General features: G+C 41.9%; 1 protein-coding gene across 5 annotated transcripts in view; it reads left to right on the top strand.

Annotated features, from left to right (window-relative positions):
- camsap2a (calmodulin regulated spectrin-associated protein family, member 2a) overlaps positions 1–27132 on the top strand; it is a 43416-nt gene that overhangs the window by 13021 nt on the left and 3263 nt on the right. For 2 of the 5 annotated variants that reach the window (XM_086263246.1, XM_086263243.1), the window contains exons 3-16: positions 4055–4216; positions 6578–6661; positions 12688–12720; positions 13580–13721; positions 14519–14658; positions 20090–20186; positions 20604–20700; positions 20790–20821; positions 20908–20977; positions 21089–23228; positions 24155–24291; positions 24682–24905; positions 25530–25626; positions 26956–27071. In XM_086263246.1, coding sequence (XP_086119372.1) covers positions 4055–4216; positions 6578–6661; positions 12688–12720; positions 13580–13721; positions 14519–14658; positions 20090–20186; positions 20604–20700; positions 20790–20821; positions 20908–20977; positions 21089–23228; positions 24155–24291; positions 24682–24905; positions 25530–25626; positions 26956–27071 — 3571 coding nt within the window. Of the gene's footprint in view, positions 1–4054; positions 4217–6577; positions 6662–12687; positions 12721–13579; positions 13722–14518; positions 14659–20089; positions 20187–20603; positions 20701–20789; positions 20822–20907; positions 20978–21088; positions 23229–24154; positions 24292–24681; positions 24906–25529; positions 25627–25983; positions 26050–26955; positions 27072–27132 lie in introns of all 5 variants that reach the window. The other 3 variants (XM_086263247.1, XM_086263244.1, XM_086263245.1) reach the window with 3 other exon arrangements.

Here is a 27132-nt window from a genome sequence, read left to right as displayed (position 1 = left end):
TCATCTGAGCTCACGTAAGCCGTTCTCCTACTTCAGCATCGTCCTTTACAGTCTCAGTATTGGGTCAACCATCTCCACGGCAACACAACACAAAAGTCGCCATCTTCAGTTCTCATGTCACGAATGTTTACACAAATAATCAAAACTGCATTTTTTCACATTTAAGCGCAGACAGAAGGTGTCATTTTCTAAAGTATGCTTGATTCCAGTTCCACTAACAGCCGAATGAACGCGCAGTCCTACGCTAACCTCTTTCACCCACACAGTAGTATGTTTTCATTCAGTCCAATTAGAGGCTTCAGGTCTGCGGTCGAGTAAACAACACTTACTCTCACTGTTGTCATTTTATCTCGTCAGACCGCAGCCAATCCAAATCGATATTCTCACATTACTCGGCAGAGGGGGAGGAGATGTGAGAGAGAAAAGGAGCCCTCAGAGGATTTACGCTGCTCCCTTGGCCTTTAAAATTGATGTTGCCTGGAGTTGTTCATTTTGTTGTGGAAATAAAGGGCAGATTATGGATATGTGTGCGCACACTTTCTGTTGTTTGTATGTCTTTGGGACACTGTTTGGACAGGCTAAATGAAGGCCAACTGGAAGCATCTCGGCAGTGTATTATTAAATGGGTTTGCTTTGCCGCCTGGTTGCCAGATAGTGGAAATTAGGCATTGGAATAATGAGACGGCAGATAGAAAATTCATTTCAGAGATACAAATAATACATTTGTGTCATATTTATCGTCACTTACATTTGGACTGTGTGGGGGTTCTGGCTGTCTTAGCAGGTCATTTCTAGTACAAGTTACCAACCTTTGTTGACCGAGTCAGCCTTTTTACTCCACGTAAATAAGTAAATGTGGACTCTTACTACTCTGCCCTCTTTCACCTTATAAATGGCTCACGAATATCTTTCTCCAGAAATACCTTTCGGAACGTTGGCTCTTTTTGTCTAACTTTGGTCGACTGCATAATTGTGAATCTTCACAAGGACATTCAAAGTTTCAGCCTGATTAACTTGGTTAGCTCATGGAAAGCAGTTTGATTCCTTTTGTGTGTGGAGGACACACGTGGTATCACTCACTAACTGAGTGATTTAAAGGCAGGAACTGAAGAAAAAATGTCATTTGCAAAGTAGAAAATCATAGAAGATCATAGATCATATCATTTCTGTGCATGCAAAGATACAATAAAATATGCTCAGTTTGCAAACGTGAGAGAATAGGATTCCCTTGCTTTGTCCTTGAGAAGTAATGTCATCATACAAATTAGGGCTGGGCCATATCATACCTTTCACGGTAATACCGGTATAATGCTGGGCAACGATAAGAAAAGGAAATATCACGATAGAATATGGGTAAAACGCGCATGCGCAGTGCCTTTGTTTTCATACGCACATGACGGAAAAAGCATGGCGGCGACGGAGAATGAGAAGGGCGAAAGCGGATCGTTGAATGAAACAGATGAACCAGAATTGGTTTGTAAAAATGCTGCAACTTCAATGGTGTGGAACTGGTTTAGCTTTCGTCCGTCAGATACACAACAAAGCACTATTTTTGGTAGAGCATGCTAGCGGGCCGTCGTTATTACCGTGTTTTTTGAAAAACGTTTACTGACCTCGAAACAATTTTATGTGGTACACGGCGCTCGAAAATCTGTCAAATGTTTTAGTACGACTTTGCTAAGCTACGAACCCGCACCGCTTGATGGATTGTCGGAGCATTACGGCTATCGTAGGCAGGAGCCTCGCGGAGTGATACGTACTGTGCGTCAACATAATATTACCGTATTGTGTATGTATAACCTCTTTTTAAGTTATGCTGAGGATATGTCGGCCAATTTCCACTGGAAATGCCTTTTGGTTAAACTGTCAGCGAGGAATTTGCATTTGCACTGTTAAATTTTTACATAACTTTAATGCACATAAAAAACAGCACTAACAAAGTTGTGGAGTTGTAAAGTGTTTTGTCAGTTATATCGTTATCGCAAATTTTCAAATGTCGTGATAAATATTTTTGGTCATATCGCCCTGCTCTACTACAAATTATGCATTTTTTCTGGCTTTGACTTGATATGGTTAATGAGCATGACTAATGGTGCGTTGTTCAAAAAGAAACTAGAAAAGTGGACATAAAAATATAGAAGAACCAATCAAATTAATATTTTTTAGTCATGATGAAAGAAAACAGACTGGTCATTGATGCAGATGTTTGCTAACATCATAAAAACAAAACATTGTAGTAAGCAAAGGCTTTAGCTATTGTAGTTCTCAAGTATAGTCTCAAATTATTGTAAATACTTTCTGTTGTGCAGTCTGGCTATGCAGAGAGCTCAGGCTTGAAAGGATGTGCAGCAGGTGAGGGAGGTTAAGAGATGGAAGTCTGCTAATGAATATAGAGCGTGTGTTTAGAAGATGGAGGAAGTATTTTGAGGAGCTTGTGAATGAAGAAAATGAGAGAGAGGAGGATGGATTGGGGAAAGTTGGTGACTCGGGAAGTCCAGAGGATTAGTAAGGAGGAAGTGAGAGCAGCTGTGAAGAGGATGAAGAGTGGAAACACAGTTGGTCCAGATGACATACCCGTGGAGGTATGCAGATGTGCGGGCAGCAGATTTTTTTGCTTAACAAAATCTTGGGAAGTGAGAGGATGGCTGAGGGATAAAGAAGAAGTGTACTGGTACATGTTTTCAAGAACTAGTTGATGTTTGGTAACAACAGAGGGATAAAGTCAATGAGCCATAACATGAAGCTGTGGGAAAAATTTGTTGAAGCTAGATTAAGAAGTGAACTACCGATCAGTGAGCAGCGGTAGATGTGAGGGTTGCTTTGAGAGTGTTGATGGAAAAGGATAGTGAGCAGATCTGAAGGAGTGGCACTGCGTCTTTGTGGATCTAGAGAAAGCATATGATAGGAATTAGGAAGATAGGAATTATGATACTGTATGAGGACAGTAAGGCAGTGGTGAGGTGTGCAGTAGCAGTGACAAATGGATTCAAGTTGGGAGTGGGATTACATCAGGTTACATAGCCCCTATTTGTTTGTGATGAGAAGGAGCCAGTGTAACAAGGAAGCTGTAAGGAGCAGGGGTAGTGAAGGTAGAGGAGTTTAAATACCTGGGGTCAACCGCTGAGAGCAAAGGATGGTGCCCTGAGAGGAAAAGAAAAGAGTGCAGACAGGCTGAAGTGGATGGAGACAAGTGTCAGGGGTGATTTGTGACAGAAGGATAGCAACAAGAGTGAAAGGGAAAGTTTACAAGAAGGTAGTGAGCCCTGCTATGATGCTTGGAGACAGTACCACTAAGAAAAAGAGGGGAGGCTGAGCTGGAGGTGGCTGAGCGGAAATGCTAAGAGTCAGCAGATGAGATGATGTCAAGATGATGTATAAGAGAACTACTTGAAACCCACTCTTAACATTAACATTGCACGTTACATTATTGTGTATATTTGCATGTTTCCAAATAGAACAGGCTGCTACTTAACACCTTGTTATAGTCATTGTTTCTTTTATAATTCATATTTGTTTTTGTTATAAAACGGAGCCGAATAAGCGAAAAAGTAGATATGCCAAAATGCAGCCAAGCGATAGAGTACAGAGTATGGTGGGTTTTTTCTTCACAAGATAACAGTCTGATAACACAAGCTGTCACCAAACATGGCTTTATCTAATTAAAAGCACACACCCTGCTTTCAGCAATAACCATGAGCCAATCAACAGAGAACGGATGCCAGTAGTGTTGTCAGGAAGAAGTTTTCTTCAGGCCCATCACAGCCCAGCAGCCACTGTGAGCAAACTGGGTCTTGGACACATTTGTTTCCAGGGCAACAGCCACATGGGAAAATTTAACCTCAGAAAAAGTTTCAGTTGTACAGTACTGAAGAAACTAATGACGGCTTTTTCATTCCCTTTGCTCGCTACTTAAAGCATATGATCAAATAATACAAGGACTGTTTTGTTATTTTATGGCAAAGAAACAAGATGGACTGCTTTTCTTTTACTACAGTGAGCTAGCTGGGAGATTTTAATTTTCAGCCTTTAATCGTGTTACTGTTTTCCCTTTCAGAGCGCCCATCTGGCAATGATTGACACTCTGATGATGGCATACACAGTGGAGGCTGTGAGCGTGGAGAAGGTGATGGCCTGCATTTGCCAATATCCATCCTGCTACCCTGAGGTGGAAACACCTTATGACACTGAGGATGCAGTGACCACCTGGATCAACAAGGTCAGTTATGGTACACAATGTTTTCTTAAGACATGTTATAGAGAGATAGAAATGACTGTGTTTGTGCCTGGTATTTTGTACCTGGCAAAAAAAGTGTTTGGGCCACAAGACTAGTGTCTTAAGATTACAGGTGTTGTTGTATTGCTTTCTGTAAGCCATCCCATGAGTCGACGTATGATTAAACATTTTGTTTTGTCACAAGAAATCCAAACCTGCAGAAGCATAGGTCATTCTGACATCAAAACAACGTTTCTCATCAGTCATCTCTCAGCTGTGCAGCACAGGTCAATTTGTCCTCCTCACAGGCGAACCTCTATAAAAATCTTTTTTCTAAAGAGCAAATAATATTTTGTAACATCAAGGACTGATCAAAAGTAATGCCCTTTGAGATTTTGCCATTTCATAAGTGTCCCCTTTCATTGTGTTCAATGTCTTTTTAAGGAGCTCTTTCAAAAGTCTCACACAGGGGCGTTTCACCAACGTCGGTTTCATGAAGCTTGACCTCTGAAATTCACATTGCACAGTGAAGTCCAGCGAAAACACTGACCTAAATACCATGAAATCTGATCTAGATACACCATGTTGCCTTCATGCCCTGAGGTTCTGCCATATGATGCATACAGGTAGATTCACTACAAATGAGAAAAAAATACCTGCACACTGTTGTGACTCAGTCTGCAGGTGAACCCTAAGACTTCACCTACCCACCGCTCCTCGCTGGGCGCTGCTACCCCCCGCTGGGGGTACTTGTTGGTTCTGGGGCGCGTGGCTGGATGTTCTGGTGTGGCCCCTGGAGCCCTGGGACCCTGATCTTAGCTCACAGCCTCTAGGGCAGCCTCTAGCGGGGTGAGCTGCCCATCGTCTCTGGTCCTTTGAGACTCCCACCCCTTGGCCGTGGGTATTCTATTTATGGCCTCCCACTTCTCCTGCTAGGATGGGCAGGCAGATATTGCTGAGATGTGTGGCCTCGAGTCTTCAGTACTCTTGGAGGCTGCGGCTGGCCCAGTTCTCCTGGGAGGGGTTGTTGTAGCTTATGACAAAGACAAACACACCCCACAAGAAGATTTCTGATTTATGTACTTTTGAATTTTCTAATTTTTGTGTTCCATGTGTTGTATGTTTGTTCTTCCTTACAGGTGAGGCAGTTAGCGATACATTATGCATGTCTATTTGTACTCTATCCCCCCCCCCCCCCTTTTTTTTTTCTTCTGCCTTAGACATTGTCATACTGTGTACTACATATAATGTATTAACTCAAAAAAGACAAATAGAAATGAAGAAATAAACAGAATTTGTAGAGCTGATGTTGGAAAAGCAAAATGTGTTTGTTATTTGTTATTATCCTGTTATTGTTTATTATCCTGATACCTATAGAAAATTCACTAAATTTAGCTCTATTGTGTCACAATAAACACATTTTTTTACAGTCACATCTGCAGGAGATAAGTCAGTGTTCAGTCTGTGTGTTGGTTCAGGCACAAAACATTCTTATATCCGCAAACTCACATTTAATATATAGGCTTAAACCATGTTACATCAGGCTATATATGACCTATGAAACATGCCCTACAAAAGTGTTACTTATACTATCACAGCAAATCAGACTTTCTAAGCGTGTAAGTGGTTGTGGTCATCATCTGCAGACACATATGGCTGCTCCTCCATACAGTACTACAGAATCTACAACAGTCTGTTTGCATTCCTCTAATAGAGACAAGGAGCTGCTGTCAGCTTTCAGCTATACACGCACATGCACACACTCACAACAGCAAACAGGAGGTGTGGTCTTGGTGTCCCACTGATCTGACATATGGCTCTCTGTTGGGTTCCACTTGTGTTTTACTGATTTCTCATTTTTAACTCATGCTAGATGCTAGATTTAAATAAAATCAATTCAGCTCCACTTAAATGCATTGTTAATAAAGTAAATTTAATGTAAAATGTGTATAATCCACAGACTGGTGTTGTGGTTTACTGTAGAAATCAATGACTGTAGAAATGACTGTTTTCTACAGTCATTGGTAGAAATCAGAACAAAGTCACAAAAATGGACCAGGACTGCTTTTTCCTTTGAATCAGCTCTTAATAAGAAATAAAAAGATGACCATGGTGTCACTGTTTTTGAATATTTTATATATGTTACTTTAATTACTGGCAGGACAATAATGTGGAAACTAAAATTTCAGTATTAAGGTTACCAATTTGAAAATAAACTATGAGACTAACTTAAAATAACAAAACTAATTTGGCTATTACACTTTCTAAGAGAGCAATTTGAGTCATACACTACTCCTTATCATTTGCTTCTTGATGCTTTTGTGGCTCGGGTCATTTTAAACTTGTTTGTGCTCTCTCTTTCAGGTAAATGAATACCTGAAAGAGATTGTGGTGCAGGAGCAAAGGAAGAAGGAAACGCAGGGCACCGAGCCTGCTGGGAGTCCTCGGGTAGGTGATTTTTTTCCCCTTCAATTTCTCATCTTTAGTCCTTCACAAACTAGGCATAAAAACACAAATGTTTTTTGGACAGTAAACAGAAGCAAAGTAAAACTCTTGGCTCTGCTTAATAGAATTATTGCCACATTCGCCTTTTGACTGACAGATATTTGTCCCAGACCTCTATGTCACTTTATGTCTGTGAACAGCTTCCTGGACAGAAGTTAAGCTGTTAAAATCCTGATGCCATCAAAGAAAATCTGACTCACAGATGTCTGAGCTTTAGATTACGCTCAATCTGTCTTAATTAAATCACACAGAGAGAGGAAGAGATAAGACCAGGTTACTTCTTCAACACCATAATGAGTTTATCTGCTCTGACAACTCTGCATGCTTCAATCACTTCATCTTTGTCTTAACCAGAACATCAGCCCTCTGCAGTCTAATGAGGTAATCAGGGGTGACCCAAGTTCATGGTCCAGCCCACAGTCCAAACCAGTTATATAACCGACTCTACTATCAGCAGTAATTTAGAATGCAATGAGACAGGCTGGTGTGGCCTGTGTGTGTGTCTGTTTATTGTATTTAACTAATCCATGCTGGATTCTGTAGTTTGACACTGCATTTGCAGTAAATAATTTAGTGATTCACTGAGTAATGCCTCTCATGGGTGGAAATGAATTAACTGAAATCTCATAAAGTCCTTCTTTAAATTCAAATACCTCATAAATCTCTTAAGCAGGTCTATACCAGTCCATATGTTCACAGATACAGTATACCTACAACAGGACTACTTAGTACTGGGAGTAAATAACATATGTGATGTACCATTTAACAAATAATGTGAGACAGAATAGGCTTTATTGACTGCATTTTGCCACTGATATGCATCACCTTGTGTGCTGTTTAGTCATCAATACTATTAAATATATATATGGAAATGTAAATTATTTCATTAATTCAATTAAATTTTATGTGTATAGCTCCAAATCACAAGAACAGTCACTTCAAGTAATGAGTAGTAGAGAGAAAACCCCAATAATCAGACAACCGCCTATGAGCAAGCACTTTGGCGACAGTGGGAAGGAAAAACTCCCTTTAACAGGAAGAACCCTCCAACAGAATCAGGCTCAGGGAGGGGTGGTGAGGGGAGGGTGACAGGACAAGAGAGCCAGAGATAAACAAATATCTGAAGTTTTATTTATACTGGTGTCATATAGTTGATGGCATGTTACGTTATGATATAATATGTCAATAGGTAATATTAATTTTGTCACCTTTATCTTTGTATTTTAAATGATACACAAATTATGTGGGTCTTCATAAGGACTGTCTGTCCATTATATATAATAGTGTTAATATGGATGTAAGAGTTTGTGGTAATGATGTTGCTTATCTATTGTTTTATCAAGCATTACTAGCATTTCGGGCTAATTCAGTTAACCGCCACAGTGTTATCAGATTTAAAGCAACCGGGGGTTTTCCTATGAAGCATCTGTACGAATCAAGTATGCACAAAAAGAAATGGCCTACATTCCAGTCTGCCCTAAATCTTATATTTGTCCCTTTTGCCTTGCTTTCTTTGTCACAGAGGTTATTTGAGAAGGAGGAATAAGTTGGGCTCCAGTAATAGCAGGGGGCGCAGCAAATGCTCCCGACTTCCGGAATCACATCTTTGTCATTTATGACTTTATTATTGTGGAAACTCATATAACAATAGCAATAAAATCCTGATATATTTTTCAGATGAAACATCTGTGCGTGTGGATTTACTGTTGTTATGACTTCATTGTGTGCTAACAGTCAAGCTACATTTAGTATTATGGTGCAGCAGCAAGGGGCAAAGTTGGTAAGGCAGCCACTTTCTGTCAACCTGACAAAGCAGAATGATAACAGAGGAGGGGGGAGAGGAGGAGGAGATGCATGATGTCATCTGTGTATTCACCTTTATCCTTATCCTTCATGCTGTGCGCCTGTTTCTCGACTCCAGATCATTCATTATTTTTACTTTTTTTACTATGAAGTCACCCTGCTGTGAGTTTTTTAATGATGCGGAGGGTACCGCTGACCCCTGAAAGTTAACTCATCCTTAATAACCATAAAAAAATTAATAAACTTCAGCTGACATTTATCAGCAGTTTGTTCTTTTCTTTCTTTTTAGTTACTCCATTCCTCCCTCTCCAGACTCTCTCTATCATCCCACCCAATAACCTTTCTTGACCCTTGCTCCTCTGGCCTTCCAGGTTTTTCAAACTGCCTTTCTACCCGAGTTAAATCAGGCAAAAACTCCATGCACTAACACTGTCAGTGATGCTTTTTCCTAGAGATGTTTAGAGAGTGAGAAAGTTCACCTAAGGGTAAAAATTGTAACCCTGTCCAATGTGTTTTAGTGTGTGTGTGCATTTTCTGTCCCAGTCCCAGGGCTCGGGAAAACTTCCACAGTGTTTGATCCTGATCTGACCAGTCAGTATGCAGACACAGCACTGCATGCCTCAGCTAGCCCCCCACAAACACACAGGATGACACACACTTTAATTGGTGAAGTTGAAGGAAAAAGTGCCATCACATCATCATTTCATCATTGGATTTTTGTCATGCTTATTATATAAGAAAAGCCCTTTTTAAAGCGGAAGAGCTTTAACTTGCTCTGTCAATGTGAGTGTCATCACATGTTTGGCCCCCGAGCTGGAGAGCTGGCTTTTTGGTAACATCATTTGTCACCTCTGGGTGGCTTTGGCGGATTGTTGTGTGTTTGTGTTTGCTTATGGCTGCTTATGACATTGTCCAACCACCGCAGAAAGTCACAGTCATTGGATGCTGCCGTTTTACACCTTTGGATGAATTGAAGTCCACATTTATCAGTCATTATGTTTGCATTTAACTTCTTAAAAAGAGTTTTTCTATGGTTAAAGTTTCACTTATTATATGGATATGAGAAAGATAAATACTGGAAACTGCAGCAAGCGTACTGATGGACTTGTATCAGAGAGCATATTTCTCCCATAATCTCTCATAGTGCCCAAAGTCACTTGCTGTCAGAGTGCTGGCTTACTTGTTGTTCCTAGGGTATTTAAAATTAGAATGGGAGGAAGGCCCTCCCAGTTTGGATTCTGGAGTCAGACACCTTTGATTCTTTTAGGATTATGCTTACAACAAGCATATATTTAGGGCTGGATCAGGTGGCCCTGAATCATCTGTTAGTTATGCCACAATAGGCTGTGGTTCTTCTTCCCCTCCTGTTTTTCACTCTCTATAAAGTTATACACATCTCTGTGTTTAATTGTTAGTTATTGTTAATCTTTGGCTCTCTTCCATAGCATGTCTTATGTCCTGTCTTCCCCACATCAGGCCCAACCAGTAAGAGCAGATGGCTGCTCCTCTCTGAGCCTGGTTCTGCCCGAGGTTTCTTCCTGTTAAAGGGCAGTTTTTCATTCTCACTGTCACCAAGTGATTTGGTTGTTTGGGTTTTCTCTCTATTATTGTACGGTCTTCACCTTACAATATAAAATGTCTTGGTGTTGTTGTGATTCAGTTTTATAAATAAAACTAATTGAATTGAACTGAACTGCATTGTAGTAGATGTGAAATTTGAGCCAGCAGGAGACTTGATGGAATAGGTTTAAGCTCACTTTGTCATTCCAGCCATTTCTTTCTGCCTCTTAGTATTTCATGAAATGCAGATGAAGCCATGTATGAAGCTCTCTTCATCCTCTTTTTTCTTTTATCTATACAAACATGTGTCTTTGATTGTCAAAGACTCACAAAGTTAGAGCATTTTAGCACTATGTATTTCTCACTTGCAGCCTTCAGCCTAAAAAAGTGTTTGGGTTTTTTGTGTTTGTTTGTTTGTTTACTTCTTTATTATTTTTTATTTTTAAGTAAGAGTTACAAACACCCAGAAGAGCAAAAGGGAAAAAAATACAATTACATGCAAAATTTATAGCTACTATTTTTTTGGGTGTCTATGTCTAGCACATTCATCTATTCTCTCCATCACTCCCCACCTCCAAATACTTCCCCCCCTTTAGTCTTTGCAGTATTACTGCAGTGTGAGTCACGCACACAGCCTCTGTCTCAGTCAGGCATAGAGAGACACAGACTGACGCTCACCAGGGCAACGGTGTTTTTATTTCAACCTACTGCATTATGTTCAGAGGTGATGGTGGGTGGAGAATAAGAGGAGGGAGCTGCAAAGGCACGTCCGGACAGAGAAGGAAGGACTAATCCTTTAAAGTTGCCAAAGCCGAGCTGCAGCTCAACCGGACATCATCCTCTGTATGAGAGGATGAACTTTGCTAGTAACACAGAGAGAGAGAGTAGGGGAATGACTGGGGTGAATTTGGGTGGGGTGTGTGTGTGTTTAAATACAGAAATAAAGGGTGCTTGCATGTGTGTGCTTTGCTGTAAGATGATAAAAGAGGGCATTACTGTACCTCTCCCCAGGGGTTTGATTGGTGGAGATTTTACTCTCTAACCAGCCTTAACCGCCTAAGATCCGAACTATTTAATGTTATGCATTTTTAATTTCTCTTTGATATTTGAGCTGATTGGGGCCCAATGAATGTAAAAACAAAGAATTACCAGATTTTTTTTTACCTTATTTTTGTTTTTATGAAAAATCAGAGCCATATGACGATATTCGTTTAAAATTTCGATAGAACAGTAGCAGTATAATGTCCTCGTAAGTGGATATCAGGCCCTTGTAGAGCAAAATTGAGTATTTTGGTCTAAATAACCCAAATTGTGATGTCCACATATGTGGACGCCAGGTCCTAGGAGGTTAAATCATCATTAGATACAGACAGCATCCATTTCCTGTGTCTTGTTCTCAAACTGGGACAGCAGGGTTTGGAGTAGTTTTGGTTACCTTGCTGCAAAATGTCATTGTGTTTGTTCTTCATAAACACAACCTTACACTCGGGTTAAAATGAGAAAATAAAAGTTCAAACATTTGTGATTTGTGAGTAAATTTTTCCAAAAGAGACAGAATGTTGATGAGAGCCTGAGAAGTGATCAAATCCTGATCTCTGTGTTTGCTGTGTTCCCCAACTGACAGCCAAATGTTGAAGTTGGCCTGCTGGCCTGCACTGACTCTGTGAGGTCATGGATTGGGTACAGCTTTTTGTTGCTGTTGTTGTTTTTGTTGATGTCACTCAGCCTGGAGAGGTGATGTGACTGCAGGGTTTATGATACTTTTATTGAGGTCGAGAATCGTTCCGGTTCAGTGAGCTTAGGGGGAAGTAGAATTATCGAAGGTTAGAAGCCAAATCAAATTATCATTCAGAGAGCTGTGGCACCAATAAAATCAGAAGAATCTTCGAAAGCTACTATTGATCCTTTCATCCTCTTTGCTGTCTTTAATATTTATTTTTCCTCTGGCTGACATTAATATTTACTTTTGAGGGTTTCAGAACAAAGCAGCTGTATCTTCTCACGAGTCACTGCGTGCCTTTGAAGTCGAGGGCTCGCAGACCTCTTGAGTGGCACTTACATTTTAGGTCTTTGATGCTTCTCCGTAGCGTGGGAATTAGCTGTTAACTGAGGCAATCCTCTCCTTTTTGGAATCAGCTTACAGTGACACTGGATAGCTGACAGTTTGGTTACAGTAATACATTTTTTTCCACTGAGGTAACGTGAGGTAAAAGTGAGCAATTAAAATTTCAGTTAAATGTTTCAGGATGCAATGTGATCTTTTTTTAGGGGAATTTGATGCTTAAGTCTAAAGTTCCATTTGAGGTTTAACACATCAACTGTCAGCTGGTGGAAAATAGTCGTGGTGTAGTGTTTCCATGTATCTTTAAAGAATGAGCCTCCAAGCTGATGTGAGGAAAGTACACGGTAACTCTGTAACCCAAAGCAACCGTAATATATGTGTAATCAGTAACAGCCTGCTGTATACAGTCTTTTTGTACACTTTGAAAAAAGTGCAGGTTTGTCATGTCTTTGCTTGTAATACTAATCCCATTACTAACTAATCTGACTAACAGGTATTTCTTTGTTGCTGTTTTTTGTCTTTTCCCTTTGCTGTGCATCTGCAGTCTCCAACCAAGTGGTACATGAAGCTTGTGCCTGTAAGTGAACTAATCAGTGCGCTGCTCTTTCATCTGTGTCCAGAGTGACTGTCTTTCATTGCTCTTTCTGTCCGATCGCCATCGTTTTGTCATGTGTGAATCACTCAGTCACTGTGATATAAACCAGATATTTTCTCTCTTCTCCTGTTTTGATTTACAAGTGCTGTATGCATGTGATTATTGCTTTTCTTAATTTAAAGCAGACAAAGTAGGCTGTAAATGACAGTTAATATCTGAGTGTCCATCATTAACCATGTTCTGTATATGAGCCTGAGTTTACAAAAGTCAATATAGCCATTATTTGTGTCTCTAACGTGCTTCCTTGTATTGCTAACTGGAAGCTTGAACTATAAAATCTTGGGAAATCACTGATTATTATTGGCTTTTAGAAATCTAGAAGCTCCCACAGTTACTATACATATCAAATTGATAAGGAAATGGCAATATTTCAATGTTTTTCCTTCCTCAATCCGTACGAAGATGAAGATGGTCCACATAAACAAGAGCTCATTGTAATACAAGGAGAAAATAATTAAGGTCACGTCATGACATCTGGAATAATAATCAGTGATACTTACTTCAGTCATGCAGCTCTCTTCATTCTCGTGCCAGTTCTTTTTCCCTTTCAGTTCCAACAAGGCTCCAGAGCCGTTCACTTACTTTAATACATGAGTGAATTCAATGAGGCCTTGCAGCGCTTGTTGCTGCTTTAAAGCTCCATTATACTTCCCTAATTTTGCTGCTGTCATTAGTGAAACGGTAAGAAACAGCAGGAGGAATTTGGCTTAATACCTGCTGTAGGTGTAGGCTTGGTAATTTTGCTCAAGGGCCTGGGTTTATAGTACTTTACATTCTGCAGGCTCGCTACAGGAAGGAGCAGGCCTCGACCCAGCCAGTTCCTTGGATCCCCCCAGTGGACAACCTGCTAAAAGACAGCACAGATGGCTCAGCCCTGGGTGCACTGCTGCACTTTTACTGTCCTCAGCTGCTGCCACTGGATGGTAAGAAACAAGCATGAGGAGCGTGGGTGGGTCAGTGGAATTTGCAGTTAAAGGAGGCTTGATAATAAAGTACAACATGACAGTAATGTATCTACCAGCAGTTAATTGCTTATTTGACCAAACAACTAAACCCAAAATGCATCTTATTGGTACATATTGAGGTGTCAAAATTCATAATTGAGAGTACAGGGGGAGGTCGTCAAATGTTGTCTTTATGAGGGAAAGAGCTAATGGTTTATTCAATAGATCAAACATCAAAATAGACTCAAGATAATCACATTGTGTTGCCAAAGAGCCGAGTTAATATCAGGACAAATATGCAAACGCACAGACAACAATGAGGGGAACAAAAATCAATCAGGGAACGCTGTTTACCATGTTTAAATGAACAGTGTTTCCTGATTGATCTTTTGTTCCTGTGATTGTTTCAGCTTGGATAAATGACTGTGGATGTATGTAGTGTGGGGGTGTGTTTGTGTGTGTTTGGTCAGCTATTACACACACTTCATCAGCAATGTGATGTAATTACCTTACGTCCAACCACCAGTTGATGCCTACTGTGGAGTGTTTTGATTGGTCAGGCAGACGTTCTCAAAACTTTACGCTTTAAATGCCTCAGCAGTTCCTAAAAAAGAGACACAGCATTGTTCTGAACGCGCTCCATCACAGATCTTAAATATTACTGTCAGCACAGTAAAAAGGAAAACACTGATGTCTGCATTATAACCAGACCGACTTCAATCATCAAATTCGTACTCCGTCACAGTGACACCTGATGGATCTCTCTGCCCTCCCAGATGTTTGCCTGAAGGAGAATATGAGTCTGGCTGATCGACTGTACAACCTGCAGCTAATACAAGACTTCTGCAAAGACAACCTGAACAGCTGCTGTCACTTCAGCCTGGAAGACATGCTCTACGCCTCCTCCACCGTCAAGGTACTACTGTCTAATGAAATACTTGCTTAAGTTAATATATAAGATTGTAAGAATACATTTTTAGGCACTGCATTTGTGTTTGTGGTGTGATCTGAGGCTTGCATTGTGATGCTGATTTTGGTTTGTTGGTTTACTGGTTGCTTGGCGGTCTCATGGTTCTCACTGTAAACAGATTCTTCACTCTCAGTCATTACAGTGTTGTAAAAATAGAATTTTAGCTGCTAAAACGTTAGAATGGTACCCAGTAAAAAATGTCTGTTAGCAGAAAATCCAAACCCTGTCCGCAGTGCCCCCTGCTCTATTTAAAACACTAGTTTGCGATGTCAGTCCCAGTCAGACTTGATGACTTTTTTTCAAAACACTTCAAAATTATTCATAAGTGTTGTACCGACACAGATTAGAACCCCATGTGGTGTTAGATTCAGGCTAAATGAAACAAGAGAAGTGTGCAGCAGTGTAGGCCAGTGTGGTGAGTCACGCTGTGGAAAAGAAACTTTCAGTCCAAACTATCCGTCTTCACCAGCCACAAGCTTGGAGAGCTCCACTCAGCCTTTTCCTCCAAACAGTCTATGCATGCGTTCATTTTTCTGCCCTGTAACTTGCTTTCCATTGTTTGTTTTCTTTTCATCTTCATTTCCTAATTTCCTTCTCTAGTTACTCTTTCTTCTTCTCCAACCATCCTTTTTCTTTTGCTCGTTTATTTCATTTAAAAAGTTGCCACTGCTTTTAAGGAATTTTACTAATGATGTTTCTCCTCATGTTTGCTGACCTTTCTCAGACAGTATTAGTTTCTCTTGACAGAGACCTTTCTGATTTATAAATCCTTCAGTCCTCTCTCGTCTATAACACTGTTGTTTCTCTGTGTGTGTGTGGTTTCTTGGTGTATGAATGTGTATTGCAGCTGGAGTGCCATGGAGACAGTCCGCATTTTACATTAAGCTCAGCCCTGCTTTTCTGCCGTTACCATAAAAACATATATAGGTCACTCGAGACACACAGGAAAGAGCTTATTTTACCCTCTCACTAATGTTCCACTCTGTCTTTGAATCCACAACATTTCAGTATGTTTACTTGGTCAGCTGGTGTGCATACTGCATATACATATATATATATATATTTCTGTTGCATACCTACTAATTTATCATCAAATTGCCATTATAGCCAGTGGTTGCCACAACCACAGTGCACTTGTGTTTGCTCAGTGGTTTGATCTAACGTTCCCTCTCTCATGCTCATGAGTTTGTTTTTAGTGTGTCGGTCTCAGTGTGTTTTGCCCGAGAGCTGCACGGGCAGGGGAAAAATAAGTTGATGTGTCTGGATAAGTTTGACTTTCCCTGACTGTCACCTCAGCATGTCCTCAGATGTAGGAGAGCTCTGAGCACACACACAATACAGGTCACTGAAAGGACAAACCTCAGGGGACTGTCCAAACTGACTAAAATATGTCTAATATCTAAAGGAAACACGCTGAAAAAAGCAGTTTTGAAGCTGAAATCCAGCAAAATGATGAAGGTAGAAAGTATTGAAAGTATCATTATATGCCAAAAGTAATGAAATGTATTCATATTTAGAGGAAAGTGCCCTTTACATGCTTTATTTTGCACAAAATTTCTAAAAAAAAAAAGAGCAAAAAGAGACATATCAATTTCCGCCCAAAGCACATGCGTTCTTTTCAACATGGTGTCAAAAAAATAATCACCAAGCTTTGTGAACCAGCCATTAGCAGCATTTTGCTGACACTGATTTCAGGAGGGGTAGAGCAGCCTCAGCAGGCACAGTAATTGCCTGAGAGAAGCAGTGCGGCAGACACGAATGCACACAGAACTAGTTAGATTCAGTAACCTTGACCCAGATTGCAGGGAGTCACACCCTCGGTGGTCGTATGTTGTTGCTCGGCACGCTGATGGAGACCATATTACAGAGAATGAGCCTCCGCTTAGAGGGGAGGGGAGGCGCACGAGGTGTTGATGTGGAAAAAAGTGGAAACGGGAGAGAAGCGACAAGAAGGTGTGATAACACAGTTTGAAACAATTAGGAAGGAGAAGGAGCGAGGAAACAGAGTAAATGGGACACTATCTTTGAGAAAGTGATGACAAGATTGGGCACACGTGTTACAGTAACACACACAATAGACTCACACTTTGCCTCTGTGAAAGTGTCCCTATGATAATGCTGCTGCCAGATGTGGTTAGCGGAGATTAGAGCTGGTGGTTTCCAAACACAGTTAAAAACACACTCCTCAATTGATTGACATTAAAATAGTCATAATTCATAAGATATAATAATAATGGATACTTTATTGATCCCCATGGGGAAATTACTTGTTTTTCTCTGCATTTGACCCATTCACTCAGTGAAGCAGTGGGCAGCCCACTAAGCAGGCGCCCGGGGAGCAGTGTGTAGGGACGGTACCTTGCTCAGGGGTACCTCAGGGTAGCCGTTAAGTGGATTCGAACCGCCGACCTTCCGATCATGGGGCGACCACTTTACCTACTGAGCTATCCCTGCCCCCCGTGACAATAAAGTGCATCAGAATATAGGATTGCAGTAAAGAGAGAACCTGGAAGATGCCACAGTTTAGCTTAAATGATCAACTCTAGCTGGTGTGGAGAAGATCATTTAATAGATGTTATCAGTCTTCCTAAGAAATCAGATGCAGAAAATTGGAAAAGAGCATGAAGCGTTACAGTGGGAACATTTATTGCCCACACACCCCCAAACTAGTCTGCCTGATATCTTCATGTCAGACACCAGGTCTCTTTCTGGTAAATACGTAGCCCTCTCCAAGATTAAGAGTCTGCACTCTTTCCTCTCAAGTTACACAAAATTTGCATGTATGGTGATGACAGGTTGACTTGACATTTTGTTCAGTATACCTTAGTAAGAAGCAAAACACTTTCTTCCTTTCTGTAAGGAACCCAAAAGCCATATATCACATACATTACCTAAGGCCATTATTTGCTAATGGACACCAGACCACTAAATCACCCAACCCGCTCCCATTTACTGGCTCTATGTTTAATTAATTCCTCACACATCATAGTGGCTATCTGTGGACTCAAGGAAGATAAATGAAATTCACCAGCTCCTTTTGTACCACGAGGTTCCTCGCAAACATGCTGCGGTTGCCCTGAGGAGGCAGTTAACACACTTACAATAATTCATAATCTCCCTCTTCAACGTGATTCTCAATTAGTCATTTGTTTATGATCTGACTGTCAGCAGTGAAGGATGGCACTTTTACTCCTAAAGTGGCACACAGGATTACATATAATAGCCGTGGCTGTAGTCAACGCACATTGCAGTCTAGTATAATTTACCTCTTCACTGTCAGGTAAAGAGTGGCAGGGTTACAGGAAGTAATATGATGTTCGATACTACGTGTCTCTGAGCAATCGCTTCTAAAAATCCAAATGTTTTCTCCTACCGTCTTTCAATAAGCGTCTGGCAGCTGTCTGATAAACTTGGCGAAAGACCAAAGGATGGTTTTTCCAGATTGGAGTGAGTCTGTCTGGCTGGCTGCTGGACGTAGATCCTTTAATCAACCCTCTGGCCCAGTGACTGTTAAGATTAATTCCCTCTGAATGCTCACTGTGTGGCTATAGGCCGCATCTTCAACATCATTTCTAGGGGCTTTGTTGGTATATATTTTCCTATGCATTTGAATGTTTCACTGTTGTGTATGTGTGTGGCACATACAGGGGAGGAGGGGGAGGGTGTTTATTCCTATACCCGCAAAGTGGATTAGCTTCCCCCACCCCACCACTCTCAGCTCTGATCTTCTAGTCTTCTAGTAATCACCAATCTGACTTCATTCTGAGCGGCACACACTCAAATCTGCAGACAGGGAACTTGGCAATGCTGCAGACCTGGCAACCCACGAGGCAGTAATGCCATTCACTGGGGAGATAGGTGTGGTGGTGGTGCAGTGGTTGGTTTAAGGGATCAGACTGAGTGTGTGTGTGTGTGAGTGCTGAGGCTGGGGGTATTAAGCAAAAACACTCACACCTGGTGTGTCAGTAGTAGTCGGGCGAACAGATGGGAGGAGAGAACAAGTAAGCTGGTGGCACCAATCTGGGAAGGGCGGATGACAGGAGATCTTTGTCTCTTTCTCATTCAGTCATTTTTTTTCCTGCTTTTTCTTTCTTCTGAGGAGTGCTTCACATGCTGAACACACCTAAAAGGTAACCAGCACTATTTGATTTGGAGTTCATTAGTAATTCTTTGCTTACTCAACTCTAACGACTTTGTTAACCATGTGCTCCACTGCTTCTCACACCAGCGGAGCAGGATTCTGCAGCAGACACACCTTTTCGTCTTCTTGCAGCCCTGCACGCTCGCATGTGAATTAGACGGGAAACAAAACCATGTGAAATGCTGCAGTAACACCCCCCCCCCTCCAGCCAAGCAGGGTGCTGGTGTTAATTGCCTCCGTCCTTCCTGGTGTGGTTTTGTGCTTCAGTTGACACGTGCGCTCTGGTGTTTGACTGGTACAGAAAGATGCTGCTCATGACTTGAGTCAGGCTTCTTTAGAGCTGGAGCACGCACCATTGTCTTTGTCTGGAGACCGTGGACTGAGAGCTGGTAGAGGGTGGGATTCCTCAAGGTCGTGCTTTACTCCACTCATTTGCATTTGTGTGTGTCTGTGAGTGAATAAAGAAAAACTGTACAATTTGGCCTGATCATTCAGCATAAATTGATTACTGTAAATGAATCTCATCTGTTTGGATTGGAGACATGTTATTTGGTCATTTCTTTGTTTCAAGACAGTGACAGGTTGAAAGAATTTAGAAAGGAGGGAGCAGAAGAAAGGCAATGTTTCTAGAGAATAAGCTTTTTTCCCATTATTATAAGGAAACAAACAACAGTGCTTTGGGAGAATGAAATACTGAGTCAGGGACTTTGTAAGATTGATGTTTTTTGCAGCGCAGTGCACTCTCCTCCAGCAGTTTCACCTCCTCGTGTATGTTGACCCAATTCAAACGTGGACACGACCTGGCACAGCAGTGTTAAATCCCTTTGAGCTCTGACTCTCAGTCTCATTCAGGTTGGATGCAGGTGACCTCTATTTTGTAAATGAGGTTAATGTCTTAATCGCTTCTCGACTAGCACTGTTACTATTTGCTTTAGCATCATTTACATTGCCTGAGCCAACACAGAGAAAATATAATTTCCCTGTAAATGACTCTACAGTCGTTTGAACTGTGAGGCATGTTTCTCTTAAAGAGGATATTCTATCAACTAATTAGTCATATATACACAGGGTACAATACAAGTTTATGATACCTCAGCTTAACAGAGACACCTGCTGGACAAATCAGACAATGCAGTTGAATGAAGCTGTTTTGGACTCATCCGGATTTTATTCTCTGTGCTGTAGCATTTACGTGTTTTTGAATGGTTTCAATCTTGCTCTTGTTTTCCTCCCCAGAATAACTACCTGGTGTTCATGGCAGAGCTGTTTTGGTGGTTTGAGGTGGTCAAACCGTCATTTGTGGAACCAAGAAAGCTTGATACCGAAGGCACAGGCAAGTGTCAAATTCTAACCCTGCAACTTTATTTGTATAGCATTTTTCAAAGAGACACAAATTGCTTCACAGTTTTGAATAAAATTCAGACATTAAAGCGTACATGATCGAACAAAGATGCATAATCAACCATATGGCCAGACGTTCATTCCAACATACACAATTCCAATAAACACAAATCATTGTAAACTATGGATGAAGGGGAAGCTAACCTAAAATGTAATGTCATTTCAATTAAATTTAAAGTAGCTATAGTCATGCTAGTGTCACGATTTGTAGCGAAGCAGCAGTAACTAAGTATGGTAATGTTTTTTCTCTGAATCATACACAAATTAATCAGATAAGGATCATGCAATATTACATTGTGTCTATTGAAAAACCACAGTGCGATCATTTTTATTTGTCTTATCACGTCAGAGCCCTCATCCTTCTTGAAGAATTTCCCTGTAATCCCCATCTCCAAGGCAACTAAGAAGAGTTTTATGGAAAGGCCCCCAAGCCCTGAAAGACCCAGGTATGTTAGCACCAAGTTACAATGACAAGAAATCAGGTGGCAGAAAATTCTCAGTTCCCATCATCATGTTTGTCTCTCTCGTTCTCAAGTTTACCCCTGCGGCCCCAGCCCCGAAACTCAGGTGATTATATTTATTTATGGAAATACATACAAAGTATATACAAAAGCATTCTGTTGTGATTGTTACTCATCATATGCGTCTTACAGGAGAGATCAAGAGGTCAACCTCGATGTCCTTTGTTGATGGCAATCTCGGTACCTGGCCAAAAGAGAAGAGGTGAGTGTTATCATTGCCCTCTTTATGTCTAACCTTTTATCATTTGTTAACCAAATCTGCTAAATTAAATTACAATTTCTTGTTGTTTTTTGTTTTGTCTTTTGTGTTAAGATCTGGGCCTTACGGTGTGTCCTTTGACATCCCCTTTGATAAAGAGGAGTCTGCGCCTGCCACTGTTCCCTCCACACGTGGCATGGTCAGGTCTGTCAGCACGGATGATGGTTCTGGTTTCAAGGTCCTTCACATGCCCCGTGGAATGAAGCGCAACCTGTCCTTCCAGCCAGTGAATGGTCAGAGTGTCGGCATTGAAGAGGAAGGCTGCCCAGACAGCCTTGCTGGCATGGAGCCGAGCAAGCAAGGGTACTCCAACGGACACAGAGGAGTTACAGAAACAACTCCGTCCACGGAGGAAGCCCTCCAGATTATCCAAAGCCCAACCAGGCCACCAGTGGAGGGCATCAACAATGGTTTCTTTCTGCATAGTCAGGAACATGGTGCCGGCGTTGGTGCTTTAGATCCAGTGTCAGAGGTGGACTCCAAAGGACCTTTGAGCACAACGGACACCACAGAAGTGGACACTGGCATCCATATCCAAACAGAGGACATGCTGGATGAAGATTCCTCTCTGAAAGACTGCTCTGTGAACATGGAGCTGGACATGGACACGCCAAGCCCCTGCCCAAGCAGTCAAAGCAAATCCCCTTCAGCAGTAAAGATGACTAGCTTTGCTGAGCAGAAGATGAAGAAGCTTAATCCATCAGCACCAGACTCAGGAAGGGGCAGCTGCAGCTCGCTGAAGACCACTCCGGAGGGCTCTGAATTTGGGCTCCCATTATCTGTCTCATGGGCCCCGACCCCTGAGCACAGCCCGGTCCGCCAACAAAGCACACCGCCCCCTATTTCACAGCCGTCACCCACACCTGTCCAGCTTCCACCCAATGACCCCGCTCAGGTCATGGCTACAGAGATGGTGCAGCTGCGGATGAGGCTCGAGGAGAAACGGAAAGCTATTGAGGCGCAGAAGAAGAAAGTGGAGGCAGCTTTTACAAGGCATCGGCAAAAGATGGGCCACTCAGCATTCCTAAACGTGGTAAAGAGAAAAGGTGACGGTGCAGCAAGTGGAGAAGAGGGAGGAAAAACTGAGGGAGAAGGAAAGTCAGCAAGTACAAGTCCTACCTTTAAATTTGGGAGGAACAAGACAGACACACCTGACGGGGCAGAGCAAAGCAGCACGGCTTCCTGTTGGCAAAAATCTCCCGGTGCAGGTGAGGAAGGCGGACAAAGCCACGCTCAGCTGACAGAAGTGGATCTCACAGAGTATACACGTTCAATTGAGAAACTCAACCACTCTTTGGCCTTCCTCCAAACTGAGATGCAGCGATTGGCTCAGCAGCAAGAAGTAATCATGGCCATGAGGGAGCAAAAACAGCAGCAGGCGTGGGTCATCCCTCCTCCACATACAAACCCCTCGCCACAGAAGCACGGTCGAGCCGGAGCCGTCACTCGATCCTCGGGACCCTCTTCTCCGGCTGACTCCCCTCGTTCCACCCATCGCTCTCCAACCAGCATCAAACGGAAATCTGCATCCTTCCACTCACGTAATCCTCGCACCCCTCGACCCAGCGAGCTCAAGCTGGCCCCCTACAGTCGCGTCCTAACCGCGCCACAGTCTGTCGATAGCATCCCAAGGCTACGGCGATTTTCTCCCTGCCAGCCCCTGGCAAGTTCCTTCGTTTACATGGGGGAGAAACCAGCAACCGCCAATTTGGAGACGGTTGCTCCAGTTGCAGATAAAAACAAGGAAACACATTCCCTCCTTTCCCCAGAGCGAGAGCTTGTGGGTATAGCCGGCTCCCCCTCCCCAAAACTGCAGAACAAAAAAGAGCAAAGTGAAGTAGGTACTAATTCCCAAACCCAGGAAACAGAAACTCCCCACCAATCCAAGACCACTGACATGGAAACAGATTACCAGAAAGCTCAGAAGTCAGATATAGAGCTCAAACCTACTTTAGAGTCAACATTCCCTGAAGTTCTAGCCCACCCTGTGATAGAGACCTTCACGGTGATGCCAACAGAGATCCCTTTCCAGTCAGAATTGTCTGGCCAAGCCAAAAGCAGTTTGATTGAAGTTCCTCTGTCAGTGGTGAAACCGCTAGAGGATCCAACTCTGGATGAAAGCCTGGAGATGCAGCAGGGGGATGCGGAAAGCCTAGATGATGAACAGAAGCTGTGCCGTGGTTTCTTTTTCAAGGTAGGCTAAATCACAAAAATTAACACACGCACAACCCGAGTGGCATTTAAACGTGTCGCTGAGTTGAAAACAAATTGAAAAAACCTACAGACATATTTGTAATTGGGCAGAAATGATTGTTTTCATAGGGAAACAGTTTTTGTTCCTAGGTGAAGATGATAAGTAGCACAGGATATATGCTGTTTGAGGATAGTATCATCTTCCCCTTTATAGCTTCTACGGCTGCTGCTAACTGCTGTCTGGGCTTCAATGTGGGTCACAAAACTGGGGCTGCTGTGAATAATTCAGGCGCAGCTGTGGAAACACGGGGCTGAAGATGGGTCGGCTAGAAAACGAGGGTGGATACAGAGGGATGAGCAATGAGCGGTCACATGAATTAACCTCTACAGGAATCAGATTTGTAGTTGAGTTGCATTAGAAGTTTGCTGTGCCACCATTAGAAACAGCTGAATTCAAATTCATTTCGTCACGTGTGTTTATATTTATAGTCTGAACTCAGATATTACAGCGTTAACCACAGGGACATGAAACAAAGCGTCTGTTGCATAATAAAGTGTTTAGAAAGCCTTCAAATGAATGTGCTCTTTCTGGCCCTGAGAAATTCCTCTGTTCTGTGGCTTCTGCAAGCCCTTTTGAATGCTTCATTTAATATTACAAGAGCATGTTGACCTTTCCACAATCCAGGTTTAGAGTCACCTCTTCATTATATCAGATTAGATTGAACAAAACAACAATAAAAAGGATTTACTGGGTATCAAAATGACACTCGGTTCTGCCAGCTCTGGATTTTCATCACAACCACAGAAGGTCAACTTTGCTTGATGAAAAACAGATAAACAGCTAAACGTATAATATTCATAAATTGACACAGCAGCTTGCATTACCTCACACACACACTTTAACCCAGCTGCCTTGTGTTCCTACAGGAGGATGGAAAAGCAGAGGAGAACATGGCGCAGAAGAGGGCTGCACTGCTGGAGAAAAGGATGCGAAGGGAAAAGGAGAGCCAGCAGAAGAAGATGCAGCTGGAAGCTGAGCTGGAGCAGAAAAAAGAGGAAGCTCGGTGTGTCCGTCTGAGAAAAAAAATTAACTTGTTTGTTGAGATTTTATTTGATGCTTTACTAGAATCTTTTTCCTACTTTTTCCTCATATTTTTTGTTTCCATTTTGTATTATCTTCCATGTATTTTCTTCATTCTGTCCATTTATGAAACATCACAAGATAGTAATAGTAACGTCACAGCTTTCTAAAGCCCATTATGTCCCAATATTTGCTTAATATATCTAAGACTTATAGACCTGATTAACGTTCAACATCTTGCCAAATAACTAGTCTCTTTTTAATAGCGGTGCAGTGCAATATTTACCAATCAATCGGCTGTCTCTTATATGGTGAATTTAGCATTTCAAAGTATCTTATTGCTAACTCTCCTTCCATCCCTGCATCTGTTCAGACTGAAAGCCGAAGAGGAGCGTGTCAGGAAGGAGGAGGACAAGGCCAGGAAGGAGTTCATCAAGCAGGAGTACCTCCGGAGGAAGCAGCTGAAGCTGATGGAGGACATGGACACCGTCATTAAACCTCGACCCGCGGCAGGGGCCAAACAGAGGCGAGGGCGACCGAAGTCTATCCATCGCGACAGCATGGACTCACCCAAAACCCCCGTGAGGGCTGCCACAGGTAACCATGGAGATGACCCCCTCTCTTAGAGAGGTCAATGCCATCTCGTCTGTCACATCAGTGTCTCGCTGCTGCAGTGCATTGTGCCACCTTAGACTGTGTTAAGCAACCAGCTGAGTGCTGCCTTCCTCCTGATGTTTCCTTAAATGCTGTTTTATATACGGTAGTAAAAATATCAAGCTAATATATGGCATTGATATTAATGCAATAATAATAATAATTAGTATACTGAAAAATTATTCTAAAATAACAAATTAAAACCTCACGTTGAAGGAAGCAGCATCAGTGTATGCATGTGTGATATGTGTATATTTTTAAAAAAGCATTATATGATCTGATTTTGAAGCGCCTTGAGGCGACTTTTGTTGTGATTTGGCGCTATATAAATAAAATTGAATTGAATTGAATTGAATTGAATTTTACTGAATATGTGTTTAATTATGCATCATATTAGTCAGTTTTGCATGTATTTGTGGTTGTGAGACATTTCAGTCGCAGCACTGAGGCTCTAATGCTGTCGCAGGTGGCACAAAACACCGTGGACAGTCCGGTGGTGTTTTCATTCGTGCTGTGGTGTAATCGTGTCGTGTTGTGTTGTGCCACGTGTGATTATCTCACATCCAGGTTCACGCCAGCGTGTCTTTTCAGTCTCCAGCTTGTCCCTTGCTTCACTCAACCTGGGAGACAACGACAGCGTTCACTCTGAGAAGAGAGCAGCAAGGTGAGATGTTACTGGGTTCTTTTTCCCCCAAAATGAAACAGGTTTAACACTTGGTTTAGATTTTTGTGTTCCATTCAGCAGTAAATAATTTTACTGGTTTAACCTTTTCTACTTGCTGTAAGAGCCTTAAATCCATGCCAGATATATAGTACAGAGTAAACTCGCACTGCCTTCTCAGGCAGAGCACGTGCTGAAGTGCTCTCCGGTGTTACAGTAGGAGTTTTATCCTTCACACCTGCCGTGATGTGCATTTAATTGGACCAGCAGACTAACTCTAACTCTCAGATCTAACATTTTTCCTGTTTTCTCTCAGTCTTCCCTTTTAACGCTTTCCTTTCATGTTGTTTGACACGTCAGAAGTTCTAGTTTAGCCTCTAGCGGTCTCTTCTACTTTCTGGGCTCTCCTAAACTGAGAAGGAGAAGGTTAGTTTTTCTGGTTGACGGTGAAATCTTAAAGGCAATTCATGCTGTCCTGAGCCCAATCCTGCACTGAAAACCCTTTAGACCACAATGGGTTTTGTTAGGGATTGTGTAAGCACTTTAAGCAAAAGCAAATGTTTTTTTGTTGAGACACTCATAACTAACTTCAAAGCAGGTCCGCTATGCTTCCTTCAGTATCACCATCACAAAACAATCACTTTTTTCTTTCCTGCTTACCCTTCTGCTGTGCTGTTCTCACCAATGTCCACACCTGCTTTGGTTATTTACGTCTGATAAAACACCAGGTGATTTATTCAGAACCACTGCTTGACAAACTCAATGCACACCCGAGGTAGAGCATCCATCTTATCAAGTCATAAACACATTTTTTTTATTCAAAGAAAGCTGAAATGACTTGTTAATATGGTCAGTTTAGTTGCACAAGTTGGCCTAATTGCTCTTACTTTGCATTTTCTTTGCTTATATTTACCAAATGCATGGCACAGATCATGTAATTTGGTGGTGTCCATGTAAAAAGCAGCATTTGATTTAATATTGTGAAGTTAAAATACTCCAAATGCAAAGAGTCTTACAGTGAGAGCAAGTAAATGCCAAATCCTGCACAAAAAATGTATCTGAACTTTTTTTTACTGAGCTTAATGCACCAAACTGTATTCACTGCCTGCGCTTGCAAGCTTTGCTGCTGCCCTGGTTATCATGACTTTGTCACACAGCTAAAACCCAAACCAAGTCCTTTCTTTTGATGACCAAACTGAACTGAATAGCAGTGCCTGCAGTATGCTGTGCTGAGTGTTCAGGATCAGCACACATCCAGAGAGGTAAACTAACGGTCTGTGTGTGTGTGTGTGTGTGTGTGTGTGTGTGTGTGTGTGTGTGTGTGTTTTCTAGGCCTGACTCTGCTGATGGTTTCCTGTCCCCCAGTCGCTCCAGCAGCAGGAATGGAGAAAAGGACTGGGAAAATGGATCCACCACCTCTTCTGTTACATCAAATACAGAGTACACTGGTAGGTTAACTCAGTACACGTCTTAGTTTATAGACACATATTAAAAGTGGCAAATATTCAC

The sequence above is a fragment of the Aulonocara sp. 'chitande type north' Nkhata Bay genome, linkage group LG15 (genome assembly GCF_057382095.1).
Source record: "Aulonocara sp. 'chitande type north' Nkhata Bay isolate Kocher_YH1m ecotype deep benthic linkage group LG15, A_spYH_male_GT1.1, whole genome shotgun sequence".
NCBI classification, from domain to species: Eukaryota; Metazoa; Chordata; class Actinopteri; order Cichliformes; family Cichlidae; genus Aulonocara; species Aulonocara sp. 'chitande type north' Nkhata Bay.
Note: the sequence above shows the minus strand (reverse complement) of the source record. Positions and strands in the feature narration are given on the sequence as shown.